Source organism: Scaptodrosophila lebanonensis, unplaced genomic scaffold (genome assembly GCF_003285725.1).
Source record: "Scaptodrosophila lebanonensis strain 11010-0011.00,11010-0021.00 unplaced genomic scaffold, SlebRS2 tig00000053-arrow-pilon, whole genome shotgun sequence".
Classification (NCBI taxonomy): domain Eukaryota; kingdom Metazoa; phylum Arthropoda; class Insecta; order Diptera; family Drosophilidae; genus Scaptodrosophila; species Scaptodrosophila lebanonensis.
The window spans coordinates 1,714,108-1,727,738 of NW_022060548.1; the positions used below are offsets into that span (position 1 = coordinate 1,714,108).

The following is a 13,631-nucleotide window of genomic DNA, read 5'->3' on the forward strand; positions in this document are numbered from 1 at the left end:
TCTGCCAATAAAACAAAACTAGACATCCATCAATATGACAAATAAATATGCGCAAGCTCTTGTTTATATTTTGTGAATTATTGCCTGCTTTTAGGCGTCCATTTATCAATATAACAGACAAAGGGCTTAAAGGGGCCCTTTAAAGCGTAATTCAGAATTCCCTTAATTACAGCTACGCTCTACTATAAATATTTATTTAGGCAATCGTCTGGCTCTGTGTCTAGCCGTATTTCGTGTGCACAAGTCGAATTTATCGCTTTATGTTGGTCAAGAGTGGGGCAACAGGTGAAACGATTTGGCGTTGCATGTCAATGGCCGGAATTGAAGAAAGTTTCTTTATATATGTGTGTGTATGTGTTTGCATTTGATAGATGGGGGCAAACTGAAAACCAAAAAGAGTAACGAATTTTCACTGACCATCTTGTAATTTATTTTCAATTTGTTTCAAGTTAACAAATGTAATCTATTTTAAGCCTAATAAGACAAGAACGACTTTGTGAAATCTTTCATTTACGCCTCACAGCTTCCGGGCTGGTTTCTCCTCAAATTGCTGTCAGAGCTTACTGGAATGATGTGCGTGTTGAATTGCCTTTCAGAATACAACTTGTACTTTTGTTCATTAACTTTGTCAGCTGTCAGATGTCAACACATGACTGGACAGCATAGAGACGTTCACTGCTGACTGGGCTGAATGATATGCACATAAATACATATGTATCTCTGTACTATATATGTATGTATGTATGCGCATTATCCATTTACCTACACAAACAAAGAGGCTTCTTCTTTTTGTTTACTTTCTAGCTGGCCATTGTTGTCAACAGTTCATTTGATGGCCCTCCATTGTTTACAGCTGTAGCAGAAACACCTGTCATGCTGCACAACTTTATGGCATTTGTGTGTGTGTGTGTCCGTGTGGGTGTGTGCGTGTCCGTGTGTGTGTGTGCGTGTCCATTGTTGTGAAGCTGAAAGCATGATGTGTGTTACTCGTGCTGGAGAGCTTGCGCCTTGTTGCCATTGTTTGTGCAACAGCCGGCGGACTGTGCGATTAATTAATCATTATCCGACTAATTGCTAACTGATATACACATGTACATATAAGTATGTTGTAACCTGTGTAGGTGGAAAATTGGCATTACTTTCGACCCTTTGTAGCTGTTGTTGTTGTTGTTATTGTTGGCCTTGGTGTGCCAGTTGCTGTTCCTTTTCTTCATTTGTTGTGCTGCCAATTAGCAGGGCCAAATGATTTTATTGAGCTGTTTTATTGCGATGCTAAAACTTCGTGGGATTATTATTACAGTTGGAAGTTGCTTAAGAGTTTTTTATAGGCTTTATTTAAGTACTTTTTGTGCAAAACTGAACTTAATTTATTTTATAAACAGTTAAGGTTATTGCCAGACAATTTCCTATTAATTTAATTTCTTGAACATAGTTATTTATTTTTCATTAATTTATTTTCTTATTAAATAACTGATTTAGGCTGTAATTTTGTAATTTATTAATTTGTTTATTAGTTTACGTATATATTGATTTACTTGTGAATTCATTTATTTCTGAAAAAGCAGTCAAATGGTGACTATCGACGTGCGTGTACAGAGATGAAAAATTGGCATTCCTTTTAATAAAACTGTATCAGCTAATAACACGAAATCGGAAAAATTATAACGCCTTCGATACATTGGCAATTGGCATGACAAATAACATTTAAAATTTAATTCAAATAAATAGTGAATAGGGCTAGGAAACTTAATATTAAATTACTCTTATTAAATACTACTTAAAAACAAATCTGAAAACCTCCGATCAGCCTTTTTGCAGATTGCAGTTAAAGTTATTAAAATCTTTTATTTAAAAAACCAGTCTTCTCAAGCTTCAAATTCTGCAATGCAGGTCTTCGTCCTGATAGTCTGGCTACACTGGCCGCTTGGTAACAATCGATAAGCGATAGGCTGCTTTTCATATCAAGGAATATTCTCTATTTCATAGTATATCTGAAGGCATCAATCAAGACTCATATTACCATTTCAAAAATATTCGAATCGCAGTTTTTAGAAATAAAGGGAACCATTTATAATCGGTTACACCCGGCAGCTATTTTGATAATAAAATATACATAACAACTATTTTTATAGAGAAGTTAAGTTGTAAACTTAAGAAAATTGCACCCACATTTTGGAATCATAAACAATTCATGGAAAGTAGCATTCTGTCTTCGTGTGGGAGCTTTAGAATCCCTCTTTAATGATTTTATTGCGTTTTCGATCGCTTGTAGCAGCAAATAAATAAACAAATGGCCTTTGAAAGAGCTGCCAAAGACGCATACAAAATTTTGTGTTCACTGAACTCATGTCTGCATCCTGTAGGTTCACCTCAATAGGCAGCTCTCTAAGCTCACATTTCATATGTAAATAGGCTTATTTATTGCGCATTATAATTCAATTGAATAAAAGCAGCATACGTGCGTGGCTTTCAATGCCAATGATTCTGGATGTTGCTGCCCTGAAGGTCAACATACATAAATGCCAAATTATATTTGATTGTTTCCAGGAATTGCTCGAAACGAACACGTTTACACTTGTGTATCCCACTTAATATTGACAGGCATGGTAACATAAACATTTTGTAAATATTTGCTCCGAGTTTGTAAACAACGTTAGACAAAAGACGAATCGAACAAGCAAATGTGACAAAAATCCTGTTGCCTTTTCAATGGCAAGCAATTCCTAGGATTTCTCAGAAGCCTCTTTCACGTTCACTAAATTTAAACCGCGAGCGTTTTATTTATGATATTGTAATAAGTCTGCGATTGCAAACAATTTGCTTTAATAATTAACATTCATTGCCTGTTAAAAAATATTGTATATCACGCCGTTCTACGTCTGTAATTAGCATTTCCCGGAAACAATTGTCAGCAAAATGTATGAGCAATTAATTAGAATGAGCCAACGTTCAAGGCAAGAACGGGGACTGTTTGTCAACATTTTGCTTTTGTTAATTACTTGTCAGCGTTTTGACATGTGAAGCTTAAAGACTTTTTTCTGTCATGCTAGCTGCATTTGCTAAACTGATTTCCCGCCTAACTTTTTTAATAATAATCAACCGCTGACAAGACACGCTTTTCGTTTTAAAGCTAAAAATCAGCGTTCTCCAATTATTTTGAGGTGGATTTTTGAAAAGCGTAAATAATGATCATTGCTTATTTGGTCATGTTTTATTATTTATTCTTAGATTTCTTTTGAATAAAACACAATTTCCTTATTTATAAATAACTCTTTTTTATATTAATAAAAATAAAATTAGAAACTAAACTGTATGCTTACTTTTTTAAACATAAAAACCTAAGATTTAAATACAACTTTCTTAAATATAGAGTATGTCCCAAGAAGGGATGAGATAAAGCTGCAAATTTAAAGTTTCCAGATTTACTTTAAAATTGTTTTAAAATTGGCTTTAAATATATATTTATTATTATTTTGACTTCTTTTGGACTTGCAGATAACAACACATAACATATTTTTTTAAACCAGAAATAGATGAGCGAAAAAGGCCTACACAACACAAAGTAGTCTTACATTTTCTACAAAACAATAAAGAACAAAATAATGAATTAAAATTACTAACAAATAAGAAGAAAGATCATTAATACAACAAATCAAATTACACGTTGTGTCAAGATTCATTAGCAAATCCGAAAAGCCTATTTTAAATACAATTACAATTACATGGAAATTGAATAATTATTGAATTGTTTAAGTTTTAAAGCAGAATTTAATGAATAATTTATAGGCAGTTGTATATTTTGCCAGTCAGCATGAAGCTTTGATAATTGATTAAGTAATGCGGTATGTCTGTAAATTATATCATGCGGGGGCCAAGCAAATGTCAATCATACGCCCCGTGGCGCTCTTTTGGCTAAACAATTAACCAACAACATAAATTTTAGCGCCTTTCGTGTAGAGGCAGGAAATGAAAGCGCTGCTTAAGCCATAATTCTGTGTATGTCTGTGTGTCCACTTGCCTGTGTGTATGTGTGCGTGTGTGTGTTTGCGATGATGTGTGTGAGAGCTATTGATGCTCGCCTGTCAAAATGTCATTAGCAGTATTTCCCTTTAAGTGTCAGAGAAGCAACAAAGCGCACACCTCAAAGTCAATTACGTTACACACACCAATCGCATAGCCGCCGGCGCCTTGAAGTATGCCATGATTCAATAAATTGTTCCCATATAAATAGGAATTATGTAAAATATTATATTACATAGTACATATCTTATCAAATACGCATTTTCTTATTGATTGTTAGCTGGCGAAAACATTTCATAAATAAAAAATTGCCTCGTATTTTTAAAAGGCATCGTCCACCACACTTTAGTAAATACATAAATAAATCATGAGCATTATTGTGCCCGATGACTGATGGACTTTAAAGCCTGTCCTGCTGGTGCTTTAACTTCTTCTGCGTCTCCTCTTCAGCGTGGCAATTAATAAAGGATTTGGTTGCTGTTGCCTTAAAAAGGCATTTGAAGCAACTACTTTGATTATGAATGTGGCCATCACGGATATAAAACGGAGGATTAAGGAATAAAAAAAACGAACAATTTATGTTATATTGTAAAGTAATTTGACGCCTAAAAAAGCAAGTTATTTTCTGAGATGCTTCTGGTTATCAGCACACACTTATTTATATAATCAGCTATTCCTAGTGTATTTCATTACAAATTTCTGGCATCGTCAGTAAGCATTACTATATAGATTATACATACTATTATTTTATTTTGAATATATGTATATAAATCTGAATTGTGTGTCAAGTTTTTGGCAGCAGTCTTTTAATTTAAATTGTTCGTTATAAGTTTCACTATTAACAGGTTTTGCAGTTTCGTTAAATTAATTGATAGCCGTCATATATTTATAATCACCTATTGCTCGAACATAATCTGCTTAGCTGAGTCCTAGCTTTTCCACGCTTTTAAGTAATTAAAACTGTTTCTATTTTTTTACTTTATGTATATTTTGGGTAACCAAAATTTGCTTATTAATAGACTTTTTGTTACTGTTGCTGTTTTTGCCATCGCTGTAATTTGATTATTTATGCCTATTTAAGCGTTAAGTGCCAAGGGTAATGTTGTTTGCTATGTTGTGATGCTTCACCCTGGGACTTGAACTTGTTTGCAAGGTTAATAAATAAAGTTTGTGGCTAAATAGGCAAACAAATTTATAAATAGAAGAAGAACTTGCTGCATCCCTAAGATAAGTTCCCTCATAAAATGTTTTTCTAGCGCTTAGACAATCAACTTCAATACTAATTGCTACAATTTTTTTGACATTGACCACAAGCAGGAAATTGAATTTGGTGGCCAAATCCCCTTTGCGCGCTGTGAAAAGCACAAAGCACCCCAGGGAGGCAAGTTTTAGTTAAAGACCATTTGTTAGACCGTGCTGCGCTGCTTGTAATATGTTTTTATTAAGCATACGCAGTGTGAGCCCCAAATGAATTAACTTGTAAATTAAAATACGGTGGACTTTAAATTTTAAGATACAGGCTAAAGGAGACTAAAGTTGTAAACCTATCATTTAACAATTTAAACAAACGTAGTATTCTTATTCTGGGTCTTCTGTATTGAAATAAAAAAACATTTTGTTTGCCTTCAACGAACTGGAATTCAATTTCGGACTCTCACTACCAATATATTCATTCATTCGAAATTAATTCGCACGCACGCCCTCGTGCTGAAGTTCATAAGCCTCCTGCCCATTTAATTGTTATTACCCAATCAGTCCGAAGTTCAATTGAGCCCAAGTGCAATGCGTACGCCTCGTTTATTGAACTGTCACGTGCTAATAAGACCGTCATTTATTTTTGACCGCCTTTGGCGCTTCGCACTGCCAATTTACAGAGCGAGAAATATACAAAAATAAACACACAGTCAAACGAACGAACGAAGAAAATAAAGCATTAAATTTAAATGAGACAGTAACCGATCGAAGGCAACGCATTAACCTTGGTATTATTGAAACAGATGTGAGGGCCTTGGGGGTCGCTGGACGCTCTGGCCAGACCAACTCAATAGCGACATTCAACAATGGGAATCAACAAAATTATTACGCATATAGCGCATTGTGTCAAAATAAACAAATAAAACTGAGCGGTGAGCATTAAACAAGGCAGACATCAGGCGCCGAAATTGAAGCGTTCGACAAACTTTCTAACTTTCAATTGACAATGAACGACCTTGACGAAAATCAAATGCCAACAGCCGCCTCGTTAAACTTGATGCGGCTTAGCGTTACCTTTTTGTCTCTACGCTCTGGCATCCTGTTTTGTTTTGCAAATTTTTGTGTCGTGCCCTTTGAATGCGAAATTTCAAAACTTGAAATTTATTTATGCATCGTCAAAAACGGTATTTGCATTTTTGCATAGGGCCATCATGCTAACGGTATTTATGGCTGTCAAGGTCGATATTTAATAGACGTGCCCAGCAGCAGCAGCAGCAGCAACAACAGCAACAAAATCAATGAACATGCGGAGCTGGTTCAATAATTAAATTGCATAGCATACTTTTTGGGGCTGCAGAAGTAAACAACCAACGCAAGCTGCGCATAAAAACGAATGTGGAAAATCAACAACAACAAGCATGTGAGGCAAATACAACCATTTTAGTGTCTTGGCCATCTCACGCACGTGCTGCGGGAAAAAATTATAATGACAAGAACAAATGCGACAGTAAAAAAAAGAGGAACAGCAAAATTGTTCGCAATTGTTATGCCGCCTTTATGTGTGTGCATATATCTAGTGAGTGTGTGTGGGTTGTTTGCGGCTGACAGTTTATTGTTCTTATTGCCTAGTTGGCTTGTTTTGGTTGTTGCCCGCAAGGACGTTTGTCAGCCTAAATTGGTGGCCCAAAAGGCGCGGCTGTATAAGCAAAAGCACGCTACTTGAGTGTGAGTAGCTGAAGGATAACCAGTTTCGTTCTATGCCTAATTTTGTAGACAATGTAAATATAAATCATAATACAAAAAATCTGAAATCATGTTGAAGTCCAAGGCAAAATGAAAGGTGATACTTAGTGCAATAGTAAAAACTATAAATAAAACTTGATATGAAACTGAAATTTGAATTAAAACTTAAAAAAAAATAAAGAAAATTGAAAAACCCATAAAATTGTACAGTTAATTCCGCCATTTAATTGGATTTAATTGTAACATATACATAAAAAAAACACTTGTCTTTTTAGTGAATAAAGTACACACGAATTCGACAAACTACTTAAAACAAAATTTAAGCCTAGTAGGCCTACATAACCAAAAAAAAAAAATGGCACACATAATTAATTTATATCATTTTTATTTTTATTTTATTTATTAATTTTTATCATTTATATTGTTCTTAGAATTTTAAGTTACTTAGAGATTATAAATTATATTATATTTATATTTTATTATATACATTTAATTATTGCGTTTATCTCTCCACTTAAATTTTTTCTGCATTATTAGCTTCAAAACCATCTGCGAGCTAAAATGACCATTGCCTGCCCTACACTTAGCTCACCCCAAGCGCTTTTTAAGCTCATTCTTGCATAATTTATTTGTTTTGTTTTTCATAAACAACAACAACGACGCATTTTAGAAGTAAATGCGTGCAAAAAGTAATTAGGTTTCTGCGGTTGATTTAATGACCACCATCATTGGGATTAGCGCAGACAAATTAAATGAAAACATTTTAAATGCGGGCGCAACTCGGCGTATGCGCAACAATGACATACTCGTGTAACGTATGCGTCATGTTGTTGTGGAGTTTTTATATTTTTTTATATTTGAGCTTGAAACGATTTTCTTATTGCTGTGTGCCAATTTAAAAGTGCTGCGCGACCTAAATCTCACCATCAAGGACACCTTGACTGCCCATATGGCCAATTCCCAGCGCCTTTCAATGCAACAGCGCTAGAGGCCAAGTCGCTTTCTAGCTGCTGGCGTTGCATTATAATCAAGTATAGCTCATGGCGTTGATGGCGGGCGCCACACCACATAGAAATAGATACTTAGTTCGCTCAATTACTCTTCAACTACTAGGTATCAGTGTCGACTCCATTGGCTGACTTATAGTTTTAAATTACTTTTCCCTCACACGCTGCTCAGTGTGCTATAAATAATAGTTGCCAGGACCAAAAGGATTTTCAGTATCAGTGGAATGTGCAAGTGCAGCCGCTTGACAGCTGCTCTGGCCTTTTGCTCAATGCAATTTATATTCGTTATTTTTGTGTTTCGTTGCCTCTTACGTATGTGAGCTTTAAGACGTTCATGTGTAAGACTAAGCTAAAGTCGAATTAAAGCTCTGTATTCTATTTTAACTGCCAGACCTTTGCCAATCCACTTAAGATAATCAATGAACAGTAAACCCTGATAAGAGTCGGCGCTGCGTGGGCCAAAGTTCAATTGTTTATGGCCTCAAGAGAGTGCCTTTTAAATGGGCTGCGAAATATAACAGCTTGCTGTCAATTTCAAGGTCAATAAGTTGCCGTCGTCTGGCTCGAAGGGGTGTGGCCTGCTAATGGAATGAAAACTTCAAAGGCTAAGTAAGAATCTAAATACATATTAGACGAGCTGCGATTAGAATTAAACAAAATTGCAATCAATAAAGTTGATATTAAATCAATCTAAATTAATCCAAAGCGATTACGACATTGAAATTTTACTTTTCAAAAAAAAATTGAGAGAAAAAATGCAGTTTAATACTGAACTGTCTGGGTCACCAAATAAAAGTGAACTCGTACGGATTTTTTCTTCACAGGCATCCAACTTGAATTGTTTAGTTGGTACTGACGACTTTCTATCATATTTGTGTTGAAGCTCAATTTGACTCTATCAATTATAATTAAAACCAATGCTACTTTTACATACAAATACGGAATAGAATATAATTCGAAACTGTGTCGACCGCCAAATAACCCCACAATTCCTTACCCCACAGGCTGAATCACCTTTACTGCCCCTAAAGGAGGACGAGCCCAGTAGAAATCACAGTAGCTTAGCCCAACCACCCGCACCACCTTCGCCAACTACGACAACAACAGCCACACCACCTGCAAATAATAAGCACATATCAGGTAAGTTGCCTAAAAATAGCGAAATGTTTGGAGAAAACACGTATCAATCAAAATCTCAATTGCAGGCACGTCCAATGAATGTCGCAGACGGAACTCGTTGAATACAACGCCCCCATTTGAGAGCAGCACAGTAGTTGAGATTGTAGACGAGAAGGAGACCAATAACAACAATAACAATAACAACATCCATCAAAAAGGTGACTTCTATTCAACACCTTCGGCCGGCACACCGACACACACACACGACTACAAACTCTATCCGCACGATACTTTCGCACGTCTAGAGGGTAAGGCGCCCAAACCTAATACCAAAATGCAATCCAAGGTCGATGCTGTTGGCCAAATCACCGGCCAATGGGGTAAATGGCAACTGCGCACTGTCCTATTGATATTTTTGTGCAAAATACCCTCGTCCTGGTTCATGGCGTGCATCATTTTTACTGCGCCAGCGCCACGGCACGGCGAGTTCTTCTGCAAACCCCCGCATACGGTGAGCGCTCAGAATGCCACGCAGTGGATCAAAGTATCGCATCCGCAGAAAGAGGAAGTGGACGATCGTGAGTTCACGATAGACTTTTGTAATGTGTATCAGGATGCGCAGCAGCATGCCCATCACTACTATAAGTATGCAGACAAGGAACAGGAGCCGCGAGTATGGGAACAGCCCGAACATCGCAATGCCAACGTTATACCCTGTACCGAGTTTCAGCATCAGGCCGAATACCATTCGATCGTGACGCAATACGATTTAGTCTGCTCCCGAGACATTCTCGTCTCCGTAACGCAATTCTTCCATCTCTTTGGTGTGCTCACAGGCGGTATATTAGCCAATCATCTGCTCAAATAGTAAGTGTGATCATTGTGCGAATCAATAGTCTTAGTATTTCTTAATACATTCCGCCATTTTGTGTTTCTAGCTTCAGTCCCCGCGCTGTCATGCTCTTTGGTATGGTCACGCAAATCTTCTGTGGCAATGTTACGGGCCATGTGTCTTCCTATGAACTCCACGTCTTCTTCCGCTGCCTATCGGCTGTTTGCTGCGCTCAGATGTATACCGCCGGTGGCGTTATAAGTAAGTAATTGTGTTCAAATTGTTGTTTAACGGACAAAAACACGTTTCTAATTTCAGTACTCAAGGTGGCAACGCCATACAATGTTGTTTTATTTCATACTTTATAAATAGGTGGCAGCCCAACAAACAGCTGATTCAAAATTTGAACAAAATTTGTTAAACTAGTTGTCCATTTCAAATCGCTTCTTTAACTTTATTTAACAATCAAATAACAAATATAATTGTACTTTTTTAACAATTTTTATAATCAATGCTATGGTTGTTGCAGCAATACCTTTGAATTCAAATATTACACTATACATTGTTTTAAAAAATTAATTAACATTTAACTAACAGTGCCTGGTTTTTGAATAACGATGTTGACGCTTTTTATAGCCATGCAAGTAATAAAAATGTTCGCTTTTCAAAAACTAGTCATTCGGCTCGGCTATAAAACAAAATTTTTTGGTATTCTCGTAATTTATAGTAAAGCCGTCTATAGTAAAAATTATCGGTTTGATTGTACAGCAGCAAGAAGGAGTCTATTTTATCGGCTGGAGAACGCGGGAGCGTTACTTCTAAGTATTGTTAAGGTTTTTACACAGTGCAACCTGTTTTCGGTTTGATATAATTATGCGCCGCAATTGTAGAAACCTACGTTTTAATTTATAATTTATATTGTCCGAATATTAATTTCTTGTACGAGGAAATAGAGTAGAACTTTTCTGCTATCAAAAATTTCCCCATCTATTTAGAAAATATTTCCTAATCTATGTCCCTTTCTATTATTTCCTTCTTAGTGTCCGACATAACTGGTGGAAAATATCGGACTTGTGTAACGACGCTCTTCGAGCAATTCTGGTCTGTTGGTGTAATGCTGCTGCCAGGCTTGGCCAGCTTATGGTCGAGCTGGTCGCATCTTTACATGGCAATCTCTTGGCCAACTGTGATACTCATCTATTTATGGCAGTAAGTTGAAGGTGCCTTACATTCAATAAGTACATATAAGATAATGACTTTTTAATGCTCAGATGGATACCTGATTCGCCTCGCTGGCTGATCGCACGCGGTCGAGTTCAGGAGGCCAAGGCCATTCTACTCGAATGCGCGGAAATGAATGGCACTCGTAACAGCCTTCCCCACGATATTGACCAGCAGCTGGAGCTTCAGTCCCAGACAGAAATCGAAGCACCACCACCAGCCGGGTGGTGGTCCATGTGGAAGGGCAAAAATGCTGTTCGTCACATAATCTGCGTCCACTTGGCCTGGTCGCTCTACGTACCCATCTATTATGGAATGCTGCTCAACATCCGCTCCTTCAGTCGGGAGCATTTATATGTGAATACGGCAGTGGCCGGCTTTAGTGAAATGATGGGCACCTTCGTCGGTTTGTTTCTCATAATGAAAACCACCCGGAAGTGGCTTTGGACAGGCCTATTCAATATCATAGCGGGATGTATTGCATACTGCGGCTGGTTGGTTCCACACCCGCCTGACGTTTCATTCGATACACGCGTCGCCTTGCTGATGCTTTCGGCCATGATCTCAAAAATGGCCATATCCTGCACACTCTCTATACTCACGACCTGCACAGGGGAGCTGGTTAGTCCGGAGAAGCGTAAAATCACAGCGTTCTCCACAATCTGTTGGGCCCGCTTTTGGCTGCTTGGTGCCCCCTTCATTGGCGCCTGTGTAGTCTTTGGCCAACTGGTGCCACAGACTGCCTTCGCCTCGCTCTCCATTTGGGGTGGCTTAATGACTGCGCTCATAAGCAGTCCACGCACGCATCCGATTTCGCGACCAGCATCACCTAGGCAGGGTGCTCAGAACATGGCTTCGCAGTTTACGATCATAGAGGGTGTGGACAACAAAGGTTATACCCCAAGCACAAAACCCATTCACACTTCAAGTACTTTAAATAAGCTGACCAAACCACAATCGAATCTACCTCCTCAACTAATGCCCGGCATTTGGACGACCAAGGTGCATGAGGATGGCCCACCAATGTGATATGGCAAGACGATGCAATTATTGTGACATATAAGGAAATATTTCAGGCTTCCAATCCACTTTAAATCAATATAAATCAACAGAAGTCTTTAATTTGCCGTTGAATCTAAAATGGAAAACAGAACGTGTTCTAGTTTTGTTTAATTTTTGCGCTATTTATTCTAAGAATCTCTTTTGATCGAAAGTGGTATTGTTAGTTTGTATCGTTCCTGACTATGTTTACAAAATGTGAGGTTAGAGCTGAAGTTAATTCATGCTCTGGTGGTGGTGCTGTGACTCGTGACTTGCTGAACCCAACAAAATAATGTACAAGTCCAATAATTTTATATACTTTATGGGCACTAGCCAAGTCGTATGCTAGCACAAAACTAGAAAAGTCCCGTTTTTTGATAATGCACTTAAGCCTAACTTTTTTCTACAAGAATTGTAGTTAAAGCGCTTTTCGCTGCTAGTTAACGAGCACAATTTACAAAATGTAAACTAAATCGAAACCAATTTAAATGCTCAAACTAAAAATCGAGAATATCTCTAATGTGAAGCAACTAATTACCATTTGTAAAATATTAAAACTATACTTTAAGTAGTGAACGTTTTAAGTAAATCAATATATATTAACTTTAAAAAGACGCTCGAAATACATGAAATGACATACATATAAGCATAGACAAATAATTGTTGTATAAAGATATAATGGTTTTGACATTTTTGTTCACATATTTTGACACCTTAATTTAGTCGGTAGTTAAAAACACACACATACATACACACTTAGGCCATAGAAAAAAGCCATTTGTCCCACAGTTGGCCATAAAGTAGTCTCGTAAGTTAGCAAAGAGCCAGTGGATCATGCCTCAGATATAAGCCCAGTATTATATACATATATATGCCGCTTATGCAAACAATTTCTCAGAAATATATCCACTATTTCCTATGTATCAACCAACTGATGATAAACCTTCTAAAGGCCTCGACAAAAAATACCTTCAAGCTGTTCCACATTTTAGTGATTGTGTTGAAAACACCGGAGAGAAATACATGAAAAAGACATATACACATAATTTTCCATAAATAACAACTTTAGTAGCTTGATAATGTAACCAAATATAAATTTTAATTAAAGATCCTATTAAAATACAATTACATTATTTTACTGTTAAAAAACAATAATTTTTAGACTACACTAAATATATACATATATCAAATTACTTTATTACCAATACGTATTACAGTACAGCGAAAGAAAAAAACTAAACTAAACTAAAAGTAAATTAATAGAAATCAATTACTAGTGTTTCAACTTCAAAGGAATTACGTATTGTACTTAATTGCATAAGCATACGCATACTATATATTTTACAAAGAGTCATATTTAATTAGTGAATGCGCTTAGAAATTCGTTGAATGTTAAATGATAATATTGAAAATGTTTATTATAAATGAAAAGAAATGTTATGCATGGCAAGAAG

At 36.7% G+C, this 13,631-nt stretch overlaps 1 protein-coding gene across 1 annotated transcript in view; it reads left to right on the forward strand.

Annotated features, from left to right (window-relative positions):
• Nucleotides 1–13,543, forward strand: part of LOC115623511 (solute carrier family 22 member 4) — a 34,507-nt gene extending 20,964 nt beyond the window's left edge. Inside the window, exons 2-6 of the mRNA XM_030517890.1 lie at nt 8,969–9,104; nt 9,170–9,950; nt 10,022–10,176; nt 10,956–11,124; nt 11,187–13,543. Coding sequence (XP_030373750.1) covers nt 8,969–9,104; nt 9,170–9,950; nt 10,022–10,176; nt 10,956–11,124; nt 11,187–12,165 — 2,220 coding nt within the window. The 3' untranslated portion in view covers nt 12,166–13,543. The remainder of the gene's footprint in view (nt 1–8,968; nt 9,105–9,169; nt 9,951–10,021; nt 10,177–10,955; nt 11,125–11,186) is intronic.
• Nucleotides 13,544–13,631: the final 88 nt, after the last annotated feature.